Below are 22,726 nucleotides of genomic sequence, written 5' to 3'. Positions count from 1 at the left end.
AATACAATTAACATTGAAAATCTTTTCCAATCTCAAGCGCAATTTAACGCAACTCAACACTCACTAAGACCAGATGATAAAATTAGATTTAAAACTAACATTTATGATATTTAAGTTAACTCAAAATATTAATGTCCTCTTAAAGATCGCATATTAAAACTAAAAGTAATCAAAACAGATATAAAGGATTTATTATTTTAAATATTGTAATATTTGTTACAAAACTGTCCAAAAACTAACAATTTCTAAGATTTTATAACCACCAAGAGTCATCTATCTGCTAATAACTTAACATTATATATAAATAAGGTATTATTTTATTACAAACATTTTAATACCTTTTTAAATTGTAAAATGTCCGTTTTTTTGAAAGAATGGTGTTTGGTTGTTAAGAATTAAACTACTCAGTGCGTTATCTGTGTCCTGTCCACTTCGGGTATTTAAACCTGATTTTTATCATTGTAAATTTGTAGATTTATCGCTGAGTGACGTGAGATTTAAATATATTAAACTAAGGGAAGTAAAATAAAAATTCTCGTCTTTTATTGAACATTGCTTATTTTACTGTGACTAGTATTATTACTTCGTGCTAATGTAAGTTAAATAGGTTATAAAACGACTAAAATTTAAGTTACTATTATAAATTAAGTCTAATAAAACAGAGGCCCGGCATGGCCAGGTGATTAAGGCACTCGACTTGTAATTTGAGGCTCACGGGTTCGAATCCGTCACACCAAACATGCTCGCCCTGTTAGCCGTTGAGGCGTTATAATGTGACGGTCAATCCCACTATTCGTTGGTAAAAGAGTAGCCCCAGAGTTGGCAGTGGGTGGTGATGACTAGCTGCCTTCCCTCTAGTCTTACACTGCTAAATTAAGGAAGGCTAGCGAAGATAGCCCTCGAGTAGCTTTGCGCGAAATTTAAAAACAAAAAAACAGAAAATAATGGCATATGAACTAGATTTTGTTTTTAGTGAAAGTTATATTTAGAAATCACTATATTTATATCTAAATATTAATAAATACAGTAACAGTAACTTTTACAACTGATAAGTTGTGACTTTGATACAACTTTCTGAATTTAGCTCTCCTGATGGGAACTTGATATTTTAAGCTGTAATTATTGAAATCAAAACTTGCCCTCTGTAAAAGAAGCTATTATTGTATTTTTAAATAAATACAAAACAGGTTTACAAGTCATACATATATTTTTAGTTATACTTTTAATAACCATGACATGGGTAACAAAAAACAACTCAATATGATATTGTTACAGTGTAAAAAAAACACAACAAATACTGATTGGCCGTGGAGCTAATAACTGTTCTTTAACATATATTATCCACTCTTTAGATAACATTTTTTTTGGTTTTATTATTGTTGCAAGACCACTGTGTTTAGAAATCTTTATAGAATGTACGATTTAACGGTTTCACATTATCGAATTTCACGTTGAGGAGCATGTGATTTATTGTTCAAGTTTCTAAGTCCAAGAGACTGATGGTTAACTCATCATTCAGATAACAATGGGAGCCACAGATATGCTAGAAAACATTTAATAGTAAGAACTCCTACTTCGACAATAAAAATCATGCGATGATCCAACGTGACAGGAAACAGCACGTGGAAAGCACGTGCGGATACACGATGTAAGAATGTATATATCAAACATAAAAAGAAAACTCGCAAGTACTGTGTGCAATAAATATTCCCACAATCATATTTTAGAAGTCTCGAAGTTCACACATCGAACAACGTGACTATGATTATTTAATTAATCCAGGTTCATAAAAACGGTTTTCTTACGATTTACACTCTTTGATGTCTTTGAAAAACACCGAAAGTTTAAAAAATTCTTATCAGATGACTAATATGAAATAAATGTACATTGTACTATTATAAAATACTCCTCTTTTTGTAGTTATCAGTTTCTGGTCTAAAAACAAAGAGACGTAAAATGTTGGAGCTATTATGGCCAATTTTTCAATGTCAGAATACTGACATATTATTAATATTATTTTACAAGTACTAAAAGTGACGGCCCGGCATGGCCAGGTGGTTAAGGCACTCGACTCGTAATCTAAGGGTTGCGGGTTCGAATCCCTGTAGCATTAGACATGCTCGCTCTTTCAGCTGTGGGGGCGTTATAATGTGACGGTCAATCCCACTGCTCGTTGGTAAAAGAGTAGCCCAAGAGTTGGTGGTAGGTGGTGATGACAAGCTGCTTCCGTCTAACCTTACACTGCAAAATTAGGGACGACTAGTGCAGATAGCTCTCGTGTAGCTTTGCGCGAAATTAAAAAACAAACAAACTAACTAAAAGTGACATTTCATTAGGTTGACACTCCCAGTGTCTCAGTGGAAAGCCTGTTGGCTTATAGATTTAAAAATCGGGTTTAGATACCCACGTGGACAGAGCTATAATACCTCATTATATGTTCACGTGCTTTCCAAAAAGCGAAAGAAAATGACTGGGTAGAGTTTTATCTTAAATGGATTAAGACACTCTGGACCATAAGCATACGTTTTATTAAAATGCATGTTTTTGTGTGGGCAGGAAAGAGATAGGTTGAGGCACAACTTAGAGCTTGAAATACCTGTGAATTTTTTCATTTTTGCCCTTTTTTCTCTATTATGAGTTAGGCCTAATGGTTAACACATCTTGTTGTGCACTAGAAAAATAAAGTTGTGCGTTATGATGGTGATATGTCTCAGAACACGCACCTCTTCCGTGGTCGCTTTTATTATAAGAGTGATATTGATAGTCAATCTCGTCGTTAGGTGAGGGATGACATATAGGTGTTGGGTGCTGCTGGCTGATTTACTTAAATCTGGTTAGGGTTAGCTCTAGCTTAGAGAATTTAGGACTGAGTATTAAAATATCTGACCTGGGTGTTTACCCAATGTGTTCTTCACGTTAAAAATGCCAAATACCCTTCATTACGCACGTGTGCCACCTGCGTATATATAATCGGCCAGAGAACAGGATTGGTACCAATTGGTTGAAAAGTTTCGATACACTTTTCTAATAGAACTATGATAATCAAATCAAGTGATGTCAGAAAAAAAACACAGTGAGTTTAATAAGTTTTACTAAAAAAGTATAAAAATTCTATAACATGGGCGCTTTCGAAAGATGGACCTTTCTTCTTCAAGAGCAAATTGGGGAATTCAAACAAATAAAATCAGGGGAGTAGCTTTAGAGAGTTAATACATTTTTGTACACCATTTATCTGGTAGCCTATAGGTGAGTAACTTTAGAGAGTTAATACATTTTTTTATACACCAGTCATCTGGTAGCCTATAGGTGAGTAGCTCTAAAGAGTTAATACAGTTTTTTTGTACATCACTCATCTGGTAGACTATAAGTGAGTAGCTTTAGAGAGTTAATACATTTTTTGTATACCACTTATTTAGTAGCCTATAGATGAGTAGCTCTAGAGAGTTAATACATTTTTTGTATACCACTTATCTGGTAGCCTAGAGGTGTGCACCTTTAGAGAGTTAATACATTTTTTTATACACCACTCATCTGGTAGCCTGTAGGTGAGTAGCTCTTGAGAGTTAATACTTTTTTTTGTACACCACTCATCCGGTAGCCTATAGGTGAGTAGCTCTAGAGAGTTAATACATTTTTTGCACACCACTCATCTGGTAGCCTGTAGATGAGTAGCTCTTGAGAGTTAATACATTTTTTGTACACCACTCATCTGGTAGCCTATAGGTGAGTAGCTCTAGAGAGTTAATACTTTTTTTTGAACACCACTCGTCTGGTAGCCTATAGGTGAGTAGCTCTAGAGAGTTAATACTTTTTTTTGAACACCACTCGTCTGGTAGCCTACAGGTGAGTAGCTCTAGAGAGGTAATACTTTTTTGTACACCACTCATTTAGTAGCCTATAGGTGAGTAGCTCTAGAGAGTTAATACATTTTTTGTATACCACTCATATGGTAGCCTAGAGGGGTGCAGCTTTAGAGAGTTAATACATTTTTTTATACACCAGTCATCTGGTAGCCTATAGGTGAGTAGCTCTAGAGAGTTAATACTTTTTTTTGAACACCACTCGTCTGGTAGCCTATAGGTGAGTAGCTCTAGAGAGGTAATACATTTTTTGTACACCACTCATCTGGTAGCCTGTAGATGAGTAGCTCTTGAGAGTTAATACATTTTTTTATACACCAGTCATCTGGTAGCCTATAGGTGAGTAGCTCTAGAGAGTTAATACTTTTTTTTGAACACCACTCGTCTGGTAGCCTACAGGTGAGTAGCTCTAGAGAGGTAATACTTTTTTGTACACCACTCATTTAGTAGCCTATAGATGAGTAGCACTAGAGAGTTAATACATTTTTTGTACACCACTCATCTGGTAGCCTGTAGGTGAGTAGCTCTTGAGAGTTAATACTTTTTTTTGTACACCACTCATCCGGTAGCCTATAGGTGAGTAGCTCTTGAGAGTTAATACTTTTTTTTGTACACCACTCATCCGGTAGCCTATAGGTGAGTAGCTCTAGAGAGTTAATACATTTTTTGCACACCACTCATCTGGTAGCCTGTAGATGAGTAGCTCTTGAGAGTTAATACATTTTTTGTACACCACTCATCTGGTAGCCTATAGGTGAGTAGCTCTAGAGAGTTAATACTTTTTTTTGAACACCACTCGTCTGGTAGCCTATAGGTGAGTAGCTCTAGAGAGTTAATACTTTTTTGTACACCACTCATTTAGTAGCCTATAGGTGAGTAGCTCTAGAGAGTTAATACATTTTTTGTATACCACTCATATGGTAGCCTAGAGGGGTGCAGCTTTAGAGAGTTAATACATTTTTTTATACACCAGTCATCTGGTAGCCTATAGGTGAGTAGCTCTAGAGAGTTAATACTTTTTTTTGAACACCACTCGTCTGGTAGCCTATAGGTGAGTAGCTCTAGAGAGGTAATACATTTTTTTTGTACACCACTCATCTGGTAGCCTGTAGATGAGTAGCTCTTGAGAGTTAATACATTTTTTTATACACCAGTCATCTGGTAGCCTATAGGTGAGTAGCTCTAGAGAGTTAATACTTTTTTTTGAACACCACTCGTCTGGTAGCCTACAGGTGAGTAGCTCTAGAGAGGTAATACTTTTTTGTACACCACTCATTTAGTAGCCTATAGATGAGTAGCACTAGAGAGTTAATACATTTTTTGTACACCACTCATCTGGTAGCCTGTAGGTGAGTAGCTCTTGAGAGTTAATACTTTTTTTTGTACACCACTCATCCGGTAGCCTATAGGTGAGTAGCTCTAGAGAGTTAATACATTTTTTGCACACCACTCATCTGGTAGCCTGTAGATGAGTAGCTCTTGAGAGTTAATACATTTTTTGTACACCACTCATGTGGTAGCCTATAGGTGAGTAGCTCTAGAGAGTTAATACATTTTTTGTATACCACTCATATGGTAGCCTAGAGGTGTGCAGCTTTAGAGAGTTAATACATTTTTTTTATACACCAGTCATCTGGTAGCCTATAGGTGAGTAGCTCTAGAGGGGTAATACTTTTTTGTACACCACTCACCTGGTAGCCTGTAGATGAGTAGCTCTTGAGAGTTAATACATTTTTTTATACACCAGTCATCTGGTAGCCTATAGGTGAGTAGCTCTAAAGAGTTAATACTTTTTTTTGAACACCACTCGTCTGGTAGCCTACAGGTGAGTAGCTCTAGAGAGGTAATACTTTTTTGTACACCACTCATTTAGTAGCCTATAGATGAGTAGCTCTAGAGAGTTAATACATTTTTTGTACACCACTCATCTGGTAGCCTGTAGGTGAGTAGCTCTTGAGAGTTAATACTTTTTTTTGTACACCACTCATCCGGTAGCCTATAGGTGAGTAGCTCTAGAGAGTTAATACATTTTTTGTATACCACTCATATGGTAGCCTAGAGGTGTGCAGTTTTAGAGAGTTAATACATTTTTTGTATACCACTCATATGGTAGCCTAGAGGGGTGCAGCTTTAGAGAGTTAATACATTTTTTTATACACCAGTCATCTGGTAGCCTATAGGTGAGTAGCTCTAGAGAGTTAATACTTTTTTTTGAACACCACTCGTCTGGTAGCCTATAGGTGAGTAGCTCTAGAGAGGTAATACATTTTTTGTACACCACTCATCTGGTAGCCTGTAGATGAGTAGCTCTTGAGAGTTAATACATTTTTTTATACACCAGTCATCTGGTAGCCTATAGGTGAGTAGCTCTAGAGAGTTAATACTTTTTTTTGAACACCACTCGTCTGGTAGCCTACAGGTGAGTAGCTCTAGAGAGGTAATACTTTTTTGTACACCACTCATTTAGTAGCCTATAGATGAGTAGCTCTAGAGAGTTAATACATATTTTGTACACCACTCATCTGGTAGCCTGTAGGTGAGCAGCTCTTGAGAGTTAATACTTTTTTTTGTACACCACTCATCCGGTAGCCTATAGGTGAGTAGCTCTAGAGAGTTAATACATTTTTTGCACACCACTCATCTGGGAGCCTGTAGATGAGTAGCTCTTGAGAGTTAATACATTTTTTGTACACCACTCATCTGGTAGCCTATAGGTGAGTAGCTCTAGAGAGTTAATACATTTTTTGTATACCACTCATATGGTAGCCTAGAGGTGTGCAGCTTTAGAGAGTTAATACATTTTTTTTATACACCAGTCATCTGGTAGCCTATAGGTGAGTAGCTCTAGAGGGGTAATACTTTTTTGTACACCACTCATTTAGTAGCCTATAGACGAGTAGCTCTAGAGAGTTAATACATTTTTTGTACACCACTCATCTGGTAGCCTGTAGGTGAGTAGCTCTTGAGAGTTAATACATTTTTTGTACACCACTCATCTGGTAGCCTACAGGTGAGTAGCTCTAGAGAATTAATACTTTTTTTTGTACACCACTCATCTGGTAGCCTGTAGATGAGTAGCTCTTGAGAGTTAATACTTTTTTTTGTACACCACTCATCTGGTAGCCTGTAGATGAGTAGCTCTTGAGAGTTAATACATTTTTTGTACACCACTCACCTGGTAGCCTGTAGGTGAGTAGTTCTAGAGAGTTAATACTTTTTTTTGTACACCACTCATCTGGTAGCCTATAGCTGAGTAACTCTAGAGAGTTAATACATTTTTTGTACACCACTCATCCATCTGGTAACCTACAGTTGTCTTCAGTGAAAACGGAAGTGTAAGAGTAATCTATTTCACCAACTCAAAAATGATTCTTGTTTGCCTTTTGTGCTATAAATGTGTCAGTGATATCCATTTAAATGTTTAAGATGAAATTGTATCCTATACAGAAGTAATGTGAATTTCCAGGAAATGAGGTTGTATATTTTCATTGTCTTTCGCCTCCGTCAGACATAATTATCTCGAAAACTACCGATTATATTTCACATGAATACCAAGTTTGAGTACCAATCAGAGAACAACAAGTTAAGGTTAATTAATTGGATACTAAGTAATTGATTCCATTTACAAATCTGCCTCTTGTGAGTTTTTAATGTAATTTGTGTTTATCATATGTCTGAAACTAACTGAACATGAATTTGATTAGATGCTAAATTAGTTTAGATTTGTATGTGAAATAAACTTTTTTAAATGTCGAACATAAACGAAGCAATCGATTTCAGATCACAGGAAGTTGCAAATTTCATATTACAGGGTATGGATCAGTTATATGAACCATGTAAATAACCTTTCTAAAGGGAAAATGATTAATCTTGCATTATTTATGGAGAATATGGAAAATAATGTCAAACTTTGCTTTCTTTAAGTCACCCGTTGGGACAGCTGTAAGTCTTCGGATTTACAATACTAAAATGAAGTGTTCGATTTCCCTAGGTGGACTTAGCAGATAGTCTAATGTGGCTTTGCTATAAAAGAATCACACACACACATACTCTCTTTAAACTCAGGAAATATTTGCAACATTCCTAATTTTTGCTCAAATCAGGCAACATGATATAATTTTGCCCATTTTTAAGACTATTAATGAAGAAGGTATACGAAACTTCATTTATTATCTGCAATACAGAAGTGGTTATGTGATGAAAACCTATTTTCTAAAGAAAAGTATGACCAAACTAGAGAGGAGTTATACAACATCAGACGTTCATCAAAGGATACAACATCAACTTTGGACAGTGAAGAATGCTGAGCGTATATTTTGTCGGTTTAGTAAGTAAGTGAAAGACGCTCATACAACAGAAGAGAAGGGTTGAATTTTTTTAAGTGTGTCTGCTTAAAGTATGAAAAGAAAATGTAACAAAATTTTTAGCTGGTAGAAGAGAACTGGTGGCTGTTGAAGTCAATTATCAAAGATCATGATAAAAGACATATACTAGAATTACACCGTCACGTGAGATAGCTAAAACAGCTTAAAAGATATCAGAGGATAGAAAAGGGAAGCTATTGCACATAACATACTGTTTGAATGTTTCAGGGATGGCTGATCTGACAAGCAATTTGATGGAGCCATTGTAATCTGTTGGAGTCCCAACCTCAAAAACAGCAAGAAAAGTGACATTCGGATAAAATTATAGATAGTTCAAAAAGGTCCTCGATATGTTGCCAAATGACAATGAAATATTTTTTTCTGTGTCATTTAACACGAAAATCCAAATCTTGCAACTGAGAACATAAGAATAAATTATAAGTTTCAGACGTGCACTTGAGAACACATACTCATGTACCAGTGCGAATAAGGGATCATAAAAAGACCTTTCCCTACAAGTCTTACAATAAGGTCTTCTCAGTTGTATCAACTCGATGACCCAATTATGCTAAATTCTAGTATTCAACAACTTATCAGGTGCTTGATAACAGTGTAAACACAACATATATAACTTTTTAAGCAAACATAAAGAACGAACTTGATTATTTTCTTCTATTCCCCAATAGCTCAGCGACATTAAGGCCGCGGGCGTATAGCGCCAAACACCAGGTTTCGGAGATGAGCATATCACAGATAGCCCAATGTGTAGCTTTGTGCTTTGTTACAAACAAACAAACCATTGACCTAAATTATCCTCATTCATCTCAATGTTTCTTTGATTTATAGACGTTTCTTTAGTATGTACATCTGAGACGTGTTTTGGATGTTTTACACAAGATAAATCAAACAGAAGACTTATATCAACGACCAGCAAGGAAGTAGCTTCAGGTGTTTATTCAGATGGAAATGTAAATAAAGTCTGTGTAGTGCCAGTCATTGCTTTCTTTTGTGATTTAATAAAGACAAAATCCACACCAACATTATTTGTAAACAAACAAAAAAAAGGTGAAATTACTAAACGTTTGTAAGTGTAACCATTAACCACGGTACAGTGAGGTTCAAAGTCGGTAATACCTTTTATGAAGATATTTACTTGAGATGGAAAGCGTATCAGTTCATGAAGAAGTTATATGAGTCAGGATTTCTTAAGTGTCCATTTTTCAACTGGAAATTGTTGAAGAAAAATCTTCAACGTATAAGTATGATTTATACACTTCTTGAAAATACATCTACTGAAAAACTGGTGCTTGGTCTACTTTCTTCGTGTTTTTCACATGTGTTATTCTTTATCAGACAATATTGTAGCTAGAATAAAGAGACAGACATCAAACAAATTGTAAGAATGTTTTCCTTTCTGTTGATTTCTTGTGATAACATTTTAAATGCCAACTTTGTTTACCATCCATTATAAAAATACAAATATGAAACATATCACCGAAATGTATACTGCCTCTATATATCAGCAAAGACAGGCGTAGAAATTAATGTAATCTCTTTTAAATTTTGGCCCGGCATGGGCAGGTGGTTAAGGTACTCGACTCCTAATCTGAAGATCGCGGGTTAGAATACCCGTCACATCAAACATGCTCGTCCTTTCAGCCGTGGGAGTGTTATAATGTGAGGGTCAATCTCACTATTCGTTGGTAAAAGAGTAGCTCATTGGTGGGTGGTGATGACTAGCTACCTTCCCTCTAGTCTTACACTGTTAAATTAGAGACGACTAGCGCAGATAGCACTCGAATAGCTTTTCGCGAAATTCAAAACAAACTAAAATGACGTCATTTGAGTATCTACACCAGCTATACATACGTAAAGGTGATAATATGCTTAAAATTATTTTATTACAAGCTACAAATGAACATAACCAAAATATCTCTTGATACCCTATTTTTGTGGTATGATTAAATCAGGTTATTTACTTTCCCGGATTAAATTTAGGCTCCAACCTTTTTACTTATTCAAAAATGTTTAATTATTGCCTTGAAAATTAACAACCGTGCGGGAGAAAACATCAGTACGCCGACATGTTATTTTTTATATTTTATTAAGTAAAAAGCTAATGGGACAATCAGCGAATAACAAATTTTAAACACATAAATGTTTACTATTTAATCAAAATAAAAGCTTGAGTCGTACTTACAATTTTTTTGTTTATGTTATTGCTTTTAAATTAATTTTTTCTGTTGGCGACACATGCTACTTTTAACACCCCACCTGGAGAAAACGTAACACAAACTCTACGTATTATATATGTTTGGAAAGCTCTGTCAATTATCTATTATTTAGAAGTTATATGTTCGTGGAAAGTATGTACTCAGAGAAATGTGCTCCAGAACACTGGCTACATCAAATTAGACACTTAAGAAAGCCTCACCCATATTAGAAAAGTATAATGAGTTTTGTCTCGTACCAAATGGTCTGTTTTGCTCATATACCGTATGAGTAATTTTAATAAAGTTGATAAAATTCAGTTTCAGTGGCTTCATGTTGGAAACACATTTTTCAATAGATACTGTTTATTGATTTTAATCACTATTAATTGAGCCATATTCGTCACAGAGTAATTTAAAGCCTTTAATACCATTTTTATAAAATTCTATTAAGAGAACAAGAGCAAGATATTTGGTTTATTAGAAATGATTGAGTGTAATATACTAAAACAATAGATCAACGATTTATATAACTGCAGCCAATTTTAAGTGCTGGAGAAATTACATCGATTAGAACTATATTTAGATATTTCTTTTTTTTTACTTCTATTGGCAGTTTCATGTCTTGAAAATTAATTGCTTTCGGGAAAATATGCTCTGTCTGTTTGTTTGTTTTTGAATTTCGCACAAAGCTACTCGAGGGCTATCTGTGCTAGCCGTCCCTAATTTAGCAGTGTAAGACTAGAGGGAAGGCAGCTAGTCATCACCACCCACCGCCAACTCTTGGGCTACTCTTTTACCAACGAATAGTGGGATTGACCGTAACATTATAACGCCCCCACGGCTGAAAGGGCGAGCATGTTTGGCGCGACGGGGATGCGAACTCGCGACCCTCAGATTAGGAGTCGGACGCCTTAACACGCTTTGCCATGTCGGGCAAGCCCTCTTTGCCACAAGATATTTATATAGGTTGGTGGTTGCCATACTAGAGTGACCATAAATAGACCACACATTTTTATCTTCTTGTATCATAATTGTATTTATTCCAGATATGCTTTTTTCTGTATACGTGCAGGTTTTACATAAGTTGTGGTTGAGAAAGTTGTTAGGTCCATCTAGTTTGAGTTGCTTTGTTCCTTTGTACAAGCTATCGACGGTGTGTACTCACCTACGTCTGAGTGAGAATATCCAGTCACGTGGATAGTGCTGGTCCTTCTGAATGAATATGACGTTCTTTGCAACTTAGGGAATGTTGCATATAAATCACCTGGCACACGATTTTGAAGTTATGTAGCTTTGAAGAATATTCAAAGGAAGTACAGGCACTGTGTTTATGTTTTAGTATAGTTTGTTCACAACTCATTTATCCGGAGATTAAGAACTAATCTATAATAAATATCCTCATCAAATCTCTCCTAAGTTCGTCACAACTTTAATTATTCGAAAACCTGAGGTATAGAAGTGAGTGTTTTAAAAATATCGTGTTATTTGGTAAAAACCTTAACTCCTTAACAGGTAAGAATAAGACTGTTGAATGTATATCCATCATAAATATCAATCAAGTCTTATGCACAAATCTTTATTATGGTCTTTCTTATTGAGACTTGTTTACAAAAATTCAAGTTCGATTAAATACAAATCTGTAGGTTGTGAACCTAAAGGTATCTTATACAAGTATTCCATTGTATTTATCGAAAGAAATTATTTAATAAATTTTGTTAATACGCTGTCAAGTAAAAACAAACTTGGTATAACTGGTTTATTGTGAAAATTATAATTTTGAATGACTCTATCTCAGAAACACTTGCGCTAATTAAAATAAAACATTAATTTACCAGAATTCTTGAAATATATCAAAACTGTTGTTGAATTATTGTTTTTAAGAGTTTATCAATATAAAGACTAAATAAAGACTAAAAGAATTATTACGAGGTCTGTTCAAAAAATACGCGGACTGTTTGAATTGCACGGTTCCAGTTAGTTCCAGGGGAATCCGCTTGGTGTCGCTAGGTTCGCACAGATCAGCTGATTACGACGCCATTTCCCGATTGCAGATATCTTCATTTGTGTATTAGCTACGCGGTTTTAAGTGAAGTGCGATTTTTTCGTTTGGCGGATTTCAGAATGAATGATTTGAAGGAGCAATGACTTGCTGTGAAATTTTGTGTTAAACTTGGAAAATCTGCGACTGAAACTTTTGCTATGCTTAACACGGCTTACGGTGATGTTGCTATGAAGCGTACGGCATGTTTCAAGTGGCATGAACGTTTTAAGGATGGTCGACAGTCCATTGAAGATGATGAGCGTCCTGGACGTCCTTCCACGTCAACTGACGACCGACACGTCGACAAAATCAACACCCTGGTGCGGGCAAATCGACGTCTGACTGTCAGGGAGTTTGCTGAATAGTGTGGGATATCAGTTGGATCTTGTTACGAGATTTTGACCGAAAAATTGAAGATGCACCGCGTTGCTGCGAAATTTGTGCCTCAGAACTCGTGAGTTTTTGGCCAAACACTCGATCACTGTTCTTTTCCACCCCCCCTACTCACCTGACCTTGCTCCTTGCGATTTTTTCTTGTTCCCCAAACTCAAAAGACCCTTGAAAGGAAGAAGATTTGAGACGATTCCCGAGATTAAGGCAAATGCGACAAAGGAGCTGGAGGACATTACAAAAGAAGCGTACCAGGACTGTTTCAACAAGTGGAAACACCATTGGGATAAGTGTGTGCATTGGGGAGGAGAGTACTTTGAAGGGGTCCCAGACCTGTAACTTCTAAATAAAGTACATTTTGTTTTACGACGTCAGGCCGCGTATTTTTTGAACAGCCCTCGTACATTCAAAATTTCCTATTTATTTTGGTTTTATAATGTAATACCAACATAATTTAGGTTTTAATTTGTAAGATTCTACAGAATGAACACTAGTGTTAAAACTGTGTTAGATTCCGTATGCTCTTTTTTATTTATCTGTTTTAATGTATTTATACACCTTACTACCTGAAGTGTTTAGTGTTTCTGGATTAAATCCTAACGTTTCACACAAAGTTGTATTACGAATATAAAAACATAAATATTTAGTAACTTTTTTTTTCATAATATATTCGTTGTTGGTAATAGTGAATTTATTCAAGTATGTTGTGTGTTTATGAATTGCGTTAACCCTTTTTACCTGTTTTTGAAAACACTCATTTCCAAGTAGTTTTGTTAGTAACGCCCTCTCATACCTGTAAAAAAAAACTTGCATGATAATTTTACTTCATTTGTGTAATATCTTTAAGTTGTATAATTTGGAATATTTATTTATCCCATTGTTTCTAATAATCTATTTTTTTCAAAAAAGAATGGATAATGTATGAGGAGATTAAAATTATTACTATTTATGAAATTCAACAATTATAATATGTATCTGAAATATCGTTGCCTTAGAGCATTAAAATCAGGTTAATCATTCACGAAGATTGATGACTTCTCACGTGTACAACACGTGTGATTCAGAAACTAAGAAAAAAGGTATGAAAAAAATTAATTAATGCGTAGAATCTTTCAATCCCATGCAATATACGAGTATTCATAGAGCTTATATTTAAAACATAAAATAATCTCTAGGCCGTGAAAACGAAATTAGAGTGAATGGGTCTTTAATTTAATATTATTTATTGGTGCGGAATTTTGAAAATGTGCTATTTCAAAACTTAAAAAGCGCAAACGTTTTTTTTAATTCTAGGCGTTTTCGCTCTTATTATTGCAATTTTCAAGAATGAATACAAGCACGTGCCTTTAATAATTCACGTCTGGACTTCTGTCAATAATTTTCTATAATAAGTTAAATAGAAAGTTTTGCTTAAATATTTTCTAAAATTGCAAAGGAAAGAATTTAATTATTTGATAAAATATTTTACACATTTAAGCCGTACTGTACCTTCTGTCTTGTTTTAAAAAAATGTACATCTTTTAAAATAACATACATTAGAGCAACATGTATAATTATCGCGTATAGACTTTCCTTTGAAGCAACGTATAAATATCACGTATAGACTTTCCTTTGAAGCAACGTATAATTATCACGTATAGACTTTCCTTTTCAAGCTGAAACAACACAGTCGACCAAATTCCAAGGGAATAAATAGTCACATTGTAATTAAAGTTAGCAAACACAGTACATTCAAATTCCTCGTTTTCTTCGAGTATTTGATAATATATAAACCTATGAAGGAATTTCCTCCTGAAATAAATAGAAGTTCTTATAACTAGAAGAAAGGAAAAGTATGACATGAATTAACCACAAAGTGTTTTGTTTTTGAAATTCGCGCAAAGCTATACGAGGGTTATCTGCGCTAGTCTTCCTTTGTGTAGCACAAAGCTACACAATTGATTATCGGTGCTTTACCCGGTTGCTAGAAGTGTGAGTTCGCAGACATACCTCTGCATCACTGGGTGAGCGGAGAAGTATAAGAAATCACTAAAATATTTTTTGGTAGATTGAGAAGTCACATTTATATAGTAAGATCGTGTTAAGACTAACTGGGTAAAAAAAAAGCTGTGAAACTGTGAAATAGATACATTTTGTCCCATCTAGCCAAGTTAGATTAATTAGCGATTTACAAGTAATGTCCTTTAAAAAGCTGACAGGTGGTGAAATAAACATTGTTGTTAATTTACGGGCCTTCGTCCTCAGAGCCCCAAACTTTCACACTACATTATGACAAACATTTGTTTGTCAACATGAAAAAATACTAGGCTGGAGATAAATACGCAAAGGTTAATTTATTTGGGACCCCGGCATGGCCAAGTGTGTTAAGGCGTTCGACTCGTAATCCGAGGGTTGCGGATTCAAATCCCGTTCGCACCAAACATGCTCGCCCTTTCAGCCGTAAGGACATTATAATGTGATGGTCAATCCCACTATTCGTTGATAAAAGAGTAGCTTAAGAGTTGACGGTGGGTGGTGATGACTAATTGCATTCCCTCTAGTCTTACACTGCTAAATTAGGGATAGCCCTTGAGTAGCTTTGAGCGAAATTCAAAAACAAAGAAACAAACAAATTTATTTGAGCTTTATAATGAATTACATTTTTAGAGTAAACTGTCTGTATTTTTTAACTGGATAATTTGCAATTGCAACTGCAGAACTGTGTACAATGAATAATTAACATCGAACTTTAGAATGATTTATTTAAATGTGCTACAAGTTGAAACTTAAATAGTTTAAAGATAACAATTTATTATCATGGAAGAATAAACTAATGTAAAACTAAACAGAGTAAGTTGAAAGTATGTGTTATAAGATGTGTAAGAGTGCGGGACAGTGTCAGATAATAACTTACTAAACGATTGTTTGATAGCGTCAGTGCATTACTTTTAAAATTTATTTTAACATTGTTTAAAAAAACTTTCAAATACTTTAGTATGCTACTGAATATTGCTAAATGAACAATACTGTTCTATATACTATACACAATGAAGATAAAATGACAGTAAGCAGAAAAGTTAAACTGGAATGGACGTAGTAAATATACATCAATATCATTTGGATTTTCGTTATCATTTTCTCACAACATTTTGCAAATATTTTAAACTTTTTTATTTTAATAATTCAATTAATTTCTGGATAGTTCTCCGCTGGTAGAGCGGTAAGTTTACAGATTTATAACGCTAAAATCAGGGTGCCGGTTCCCCTCGGTGAACACAGCAGATAGCCCTTTCTGGACAAATTAACAACATTTTCCAACATTATTCGACAGGATATATGCAGCGTCATATATCTCTTTCATATTTTGGACACAAAATGTTGTTTGGAATTAGTTCATTGCCTTCCTGTAAGCCAGTGTTTCGTGGCATTAAAAGGAACATGTTAAACATAAGTTAGGTAATGTTGTCCATAACTAACTTGACTGGACATAGCTGTCAATGTAGTTCTGAAACTCGTGAAAATGTGACATTGGTTAGACACACTTCCCATTAATATTAAACGCTGCTCTTGAGTCAGTGAATAAGATTGATTTCGTCATTACAGTCTACTTTGTTACACCATTACAAACGTGATGTTATTTATCATCGCGATTCTGTAAGACTCCTTTATAGAAGCGAACTCGCCAATACTTTTTTCAAAAATAATAAAAGCAGATAAGAACAGCGAGGAAAATTTTAAATATTGTATTTTAACTTCGAGTAGTCCTGCGCAGTATCCAACACAAACAATAAATATTTTTGCAATACATTCATCAGCGCCAGTTGAAGTGAGAAATATAATGTTCAAACACTCAATTAAAATCCTCACAAACATTTGTTATGAGTTTGCTTTTGTAGAAGAATGACACCAGCAACATCAACGGACTGAGATACTCATTGATCATTGCACAACATCAACGGACTGAGATACTCATTGATCATTGTACAACATCAACGGACTGAGATACTCATTGATCATTGCACAACATCAACGGACTGAGATACTCATTGATCATTGCACAACATCAACGGACTGAGATACTCATTGATCATTGCAGAACATCAACGGACTGAGATACTCATTGATCATTGCACAACATCAACGGACTGAGATACTCATTAATCATTGCACAACATCAACGGACTGAGATACTCATTGATCATTGCACAACATCAACGGACTGAGATACTCATTGATCATTGCACAACATCAACGGACTGAGATACTCATTGATCATGATCATTGCACAAAATAAATCGACTGAGATACTTACTCATTGATCATTGCACAATTAACACGAATGAAGTTTACATCTTCTGCAGCATTAGAACACTATATGACGTATGTCTTCCACACCACAGATGACACTAATTAGAAACTTACAATAGTTTACAAAACTTACCTGCTTAACTTTCAAGCAAACTTCTGAACTGGTTTTACATTCCTCGATATCGTTAGTTTAAAATATAAATACACTATTATTTGTAGTTATAAACGGACTTAACTGACAAGAAAATTTTACGCTAGCTGACAACAATACACAGCTTAAAATAATAAAACAATCTGATTCGATACAAGCTTTTTAACCGATGAAACCAAAGAACCGACATTGCAACTGTGCATGTAACTACAAACAACGTGCTTTTGATACGTTGTCCAAAGTACCACCACAGAAATCTCATGTCACTCGGCAGAAATTTTCACTTGATACTCAAATAATTTACATCATATAACAAGAATCTTCAAAATGCAATCAACAACCGATCTAGAAGTAATGTAGTCCTCTCCTGTGAATGCATGGTTTGAGACTCACTCCAGGATGAAGAAGGTTAGCTTGTTGTTGATATGACTCTTCTGCATTATGGACAAATGTCGGCTCTGGTACACACAGTTGATTAATAAATTCGTTCGAAGCACATAACTTACTCTGACCGGAAGTTATATCCTCTTAAAATCTTTAATATCACTGGTTGAGTTTCTTCACGCCATCTGCACACGAGTCTTTAAAACATTATTAGGACACTGAATGCATTTTTTTGTTTTAAACAAGTAATCTGGTAACATGAGACTAGGTCAGTTGATCGATATTATCCAGAGAATGTTGCTTGGGTGTTATTAACATAACTTCTTGTATCACGCGAGGTTAAATTAGTTCGTTAGCATTGCTTTGTGAATGGATATTAAGTATTTTAAACAAAACTGCCATTAACCTCAATGGCTCGGTAGTGCTTTGTTAAATTAAGTACTTAACTTTTCTGACACTAGAATTATTCAGCAGGTTTGAAATAATTTTTCTAAAATATTTATGCGCAAAATTTCTTGTGATTCTATAACTTTGTTGTTATGTGGTTCTTAATGGCATTATGAGTAGCACACACAATATAGACATATGTATATATTAATCAAATAACTGAATGTATTGCTATTAATTCAACTAATGACTGTTTGGTTTCCCAATGCATTTTAGATAAAAAAAATTAGTGTTTTCACTCAATTTATTTCACCAGGCTATTGGCTATCGAAACAGACAATAACATAAAATAAACCGAACAAATCTGAAATCTGAGAATCAACGACTGATATTCTGGGAAAAAACATACGCAGAGTGAAAGAATAACGACTATCAGTGTCCTTCAGTTACAGTGATAAGATTTTGATGTTTTGTAGCACACAACAAAATGTTCAACCAACGACAGATAGCATTACCATACGGCCTTATTAAATCGAAAAAATTCTTTGTCTTTCGGAGTTTGTCTTGAGAAATTTCAACTGTTTTCTTCCACGATGTTCCTCTTGCTGAGACATTTCATGTAGGGGTACCATTACATTAACAGATGGCGCTACCTTGTGACGAGCGCTGTCAGAAACAGAGGTGTCACAGTTTGACAAGTAACTAGCTGATGTACGTGACAGGCCACGCCTTCTCGTCAAATGATGGTTGGGATCTCGCTGTAAAATGGCACGCAAGTAGGCATTCCGCAGAACGGTTTGTACCTTAAATTTCAAACAAAAAGGTAAAGTAAGTGAAACAGGAAATTTTCATGTACTGTATAGCTACGACAAGGTTACGTCAAAAATATTTCCTATTAAGGTGACAATAGGAACGTTTCGTTTACCGGAATTTTGTATTTTTCAATGCTTTACATAAGACGCATTTTTAAAGAGTTAATGCTGTTATAAATAAACTGAAATATCCTTTTGCATTCAAACCTAGAATATGATATTTTGGGGAAAAAATTCATAAGAGATAAATTAACATAGTTTTTAAATAAATCAATAAAAACAAGATAGAGAGTTTGTTTGAATTTCGCGCAAAGCTATTCGAGTTATCGGCGCTAGGAGTCTCCAATTAAAAAATGTATAGACCAAAGAAAAGGCAACTAGTCAACACCGCCCACCGCCAATTCTAAAGCCACTCTTTGGCCAGCGAAAAATTGTATTGAACGTCACATTAATAACGCCCCAGAACTGAAAGGGCTAGCATGCTCGGTCACTGGGATTAAAATTCGTGATTCGTAGATAGCGAGTAGAACGCCCTAACTACCAGGCCAACTTCCGGAACTGTGAACCGTTTAACCACTAGTTTGTTTCCTTGTTTGTAATTTAGCACAAAACTATACTATGCGCTTTGCCCACTGCGGGTATCGAAACCGGTCTCTGTGTTGTGAGTCCAACTGGTGTGTGGGAAGATGTTTCGCTGCTAAGTGCAAAACTTCACATGCCAAGTTTTGTGATAACTCGAGTGCTAAGCATCATTATAATGTTAGTATTACTTCTGTATAAATTTAAGACTACAGGTTTGATTACACACATAATCACACCTGTGTTGGGTCTTGTCATTAGTGTCAATTATGCATTTTTTTAAATACGTTATTACAACTTTTTTTGTCTAGAAACTACCATGATATTAATGCACATGTAGGTTCTTAACCCACGACTTACGCGATATCATGTTTCTAATTGTTTGTTCATCTCTCTCAAATTTTAATTTAAGGTAACAAGCTCAAATATATTAAATGTTTTATCTCTAACCGCTGAAGTCGAGGCTTGGTCGTATGTTAGATCTAGCAAATAAGGTTTGGTTTTTTGAATTTCGCGCAAAGCTACACGAGGGCTATCTGCGCTAGTCGCCCCTAATATAGTAGTGTAATACGGGTCATCACCACCCACGGCCAACTCTGGGGCTACTCTTTCACCAACGAATAGTCGGATTGACCGTAACATTATAATGCCCCCACGGCTGAAAAGGCAAGCATGTTTGGTGCGATGGGGATTCGAACTCGCGACCCTCAGATTTCGAGTCGAGTGCCTTAACCAAGGCACTTAACAGTGCCTGTTCATGTCGGGCCAACAGATCGGGTTGAAACCCGTGCGATACCATGAAATATTCTTCTCACTTTAAGTTGTAAATGAATTGACAGCCAATCACTTAATGTGGCATAGAAGATAAAAGATAGAGTGATACTGACTGACTGTTTTAACTTTGGTTAGCAGTTCAAAATTAAGAACAGTACCAGTTAACCCTATTCTTCTGTGTCATAAGTAGGAAACGCTAATTAAACCGAGGCCCGGCATGGCAAGGTGGGTTAAGGCGTTCAAGTCATAATTTGAGGGTCGTGGGTTCGAATCCCCATCGCACTCAACATGCTTGCCCTTTCAGCCATGGGGAACGTTATAATGTTTCAATCAATCCCACTATTTGTTGGTAAAAGAGTAGCCCACGAGTTAGCGGTGGGTAGTGATGACAAGCTGTTTTCCCTCGTGTAGCTTTGTGCAAAATTCGAACAAAACTACTTGAACCGATGGTCATTTCTTGTTTTAGTCAGACGTTCTGTCACAACAAGCGAGATAATTAAAGTAGCAGGCACTAATTTTAGCTAAGTCAAATAATTTTTCAAATACTGTTTAATATGATCAAATTTATAATGAATTCTAAGTTTCCGAATATTATTGGTTTACGAACAACTGTAACAAAAATAACAGGAAAAAGATAAAAAAACTCTTTGCAAAAAATGTAATACATGTAACAACTAAATGTTAAAAGAAGATAAATTACGAACATATTCTGAAAAAGAAAGAAAAATCTTAAAACATTTGTAAGGAGAAACAAATGGACGAATCATATTTTACTAACACGTTAAATATGTTTTCATCGAATACTGATGAAGTTTGTTAAACCAAAGCTTTGATAATTTTCTTTCTCGTCATATTATTTTTAATAATTCTACATTTCCAAGACCCTGAAAGTATTGGTTAATTTGTTATTGTGCTGAGCTCCAAAATAGGTTTATTATACAGTGCTAGTGGGTGAGGCCTAAGCTATGTTGATTGTACAGCAAGACTGTGTAAACTCCACAATATCACTGTTTTAAACACAATATTTAGCGTTTAGGGCGATAAGGATGTACACAAATTTTGAAAGTAACTTCCGGTTATTATCCAAAGTTGTACTAATTTTGTTCTAACATAGAATTTGGACCGTTAGGGTTTCAAGATCGATTGCTGCTTTAGGATACTTTAAGGCAATACGATAATTGAGCTGATCGCTTGTGTCGTAAAAATGTTGGATAGAACTGGTGACACGGGATTGTTCATACTTAGGTCATTATTCGTAGGTAGTTTTGTTCATTGAACATAAAGTTAGTTTTGGTGGTAGTGAATTCTATAAGGGTTGTTTAGTGGCTGCTGGAGATGTGTATCAATGGGTTGGGGTCTTGGATGTAAAGTTCTAAAGCAATCTTGCAGGCTTCAGTTGTTGGGACTTTTGTGAGGAGGGAGATTACAACGAAACTGGCCATTAAGGATTTATGGTTCAGTTGATTAAGAATAGATTTAATTTTAAAAGTATTTGAAAAAAAGAAGCTGGCTGATGTTACATATTTAGAAAATGCCCACGCTATGTTTTTTCCGAGGTTGTAATTAAATGATTCATAGGTCGACACTATGGATCGTAGTGGACAATTTGGTTTGTGAGATTTAGGGTTGCTGTATAGTTATGGTGTGCGCGAGTCGGTCCTGTGTAGGTAGGAATAAAGGTTTTCTGAGATTGTGTTGTTTTTTTCGTTTGTAGTGGTATTTCGTTTAATTGGATTTCATGTGTTTTTGTTGAATTTGTGTGTATTAGTTTAAATTTATTTGTATCTGATAAGATGTTGGTTAGGTTTTGTAATGTATTCATTTGTGCCATTATAACTATAGCATTGTCTTTATCTGCTTTTAGAATTTTGGTGTTGTCTTGTTTTAGATTGTTCACAGAATTAATATATTTTCATGTGAAGTTGTTTTTTAGTTTTCTTTTCTGTGAAATTATGTTGATGGTTTTGCGTAAAAGTTCTTTGAAAAAATTATTTAAGATACTGTTTTAAGGCGTTTCAGGGAAATAGATGTTTTCACTTCTACCTGGAAAGATAGGTTGTTGGTTGTTGATGGAATTGTTGTCGAAGTTGTCTTCTTTCTGGTAGTTGTATTTCGGTTTGTGTAAAATGGATCACCAGTCTTCTAGCTAGGTCTTACAGATAGGTTTTCATTTCGATGAATGGAATATTTCTAGTTGTTACTGCGAAGATTGAGTTCTTTGTTTAGCAGATGTACCTTTTCAGTGTTTAATTTTCGGTCGAATCTGTTAACTACAAGGTTGATTGATGGTTCATCATGTTGGCGTCTTTTTTGTTGTTGCAACCTCTGTTTATCTTGCTTTTTGTTGTGGCGGATCTTTTTTTCCTTGTCGTATTTACTGTTGATTTGATTCATGTTGCGTTGAATGAGTCCATAAATATCTGGTTGAATATAGCAGGCCAGTTGATGGTCTACATTCATTTTTTTTTGTTTCTAAGTCCTTTA

General features: G+C 35.2%; 1 protein-coding gene across 3 annotated transcripts in view; it reads right to left on the bottom strand.

Annotated features, from left to right (window-relative positions):
• Nucleotides 1-18,364: 18,364 nt before the first annotated feature.
• LOC143246515 (corticotropin-releasing factor receptor 2-like) overlaps nt 18,365-22,726 on the bottom strand; it is a 66,601-nt gene continuing 62,239 nt past the window's right edge. For all 3 annotated transcript variants that reach the window (XM_076493340.1, XM_076493341.1, XM_076493342.1), the window contains one exon: nt 18,365-18,880. In XM_076493340.1, coding sequence (XP_076349455.1) covers nt 18,605-18,880 — 276 coding nt within the window. In that variant the 3' untranslated portion in view covers nt 18,365-18,604. The remainder of the gene's footprint in view (nt 18,881-22,726) is intronic.

Source organism: Tachypleus tridentatus, chromosome 3, assembly GCF_004210375.1.
Source record: "Tachypleus tridentatus isolate NWPU-2018 chromosome 3, ASM421037v1, whole genome shotgun sequence".
Classification (NCBI taxonomy): domain Eukaryota; kingdom Metazoa; phylum Arthropoda; class Merostomata; order Xiphosura; family Limulidae; genus Tachypleus; species Tachypleus tridentatus.
Note: the sequence above shows the minus strand (reverse complement) of the source record. Positions and strands in the feature narration are given on the sequence as shown.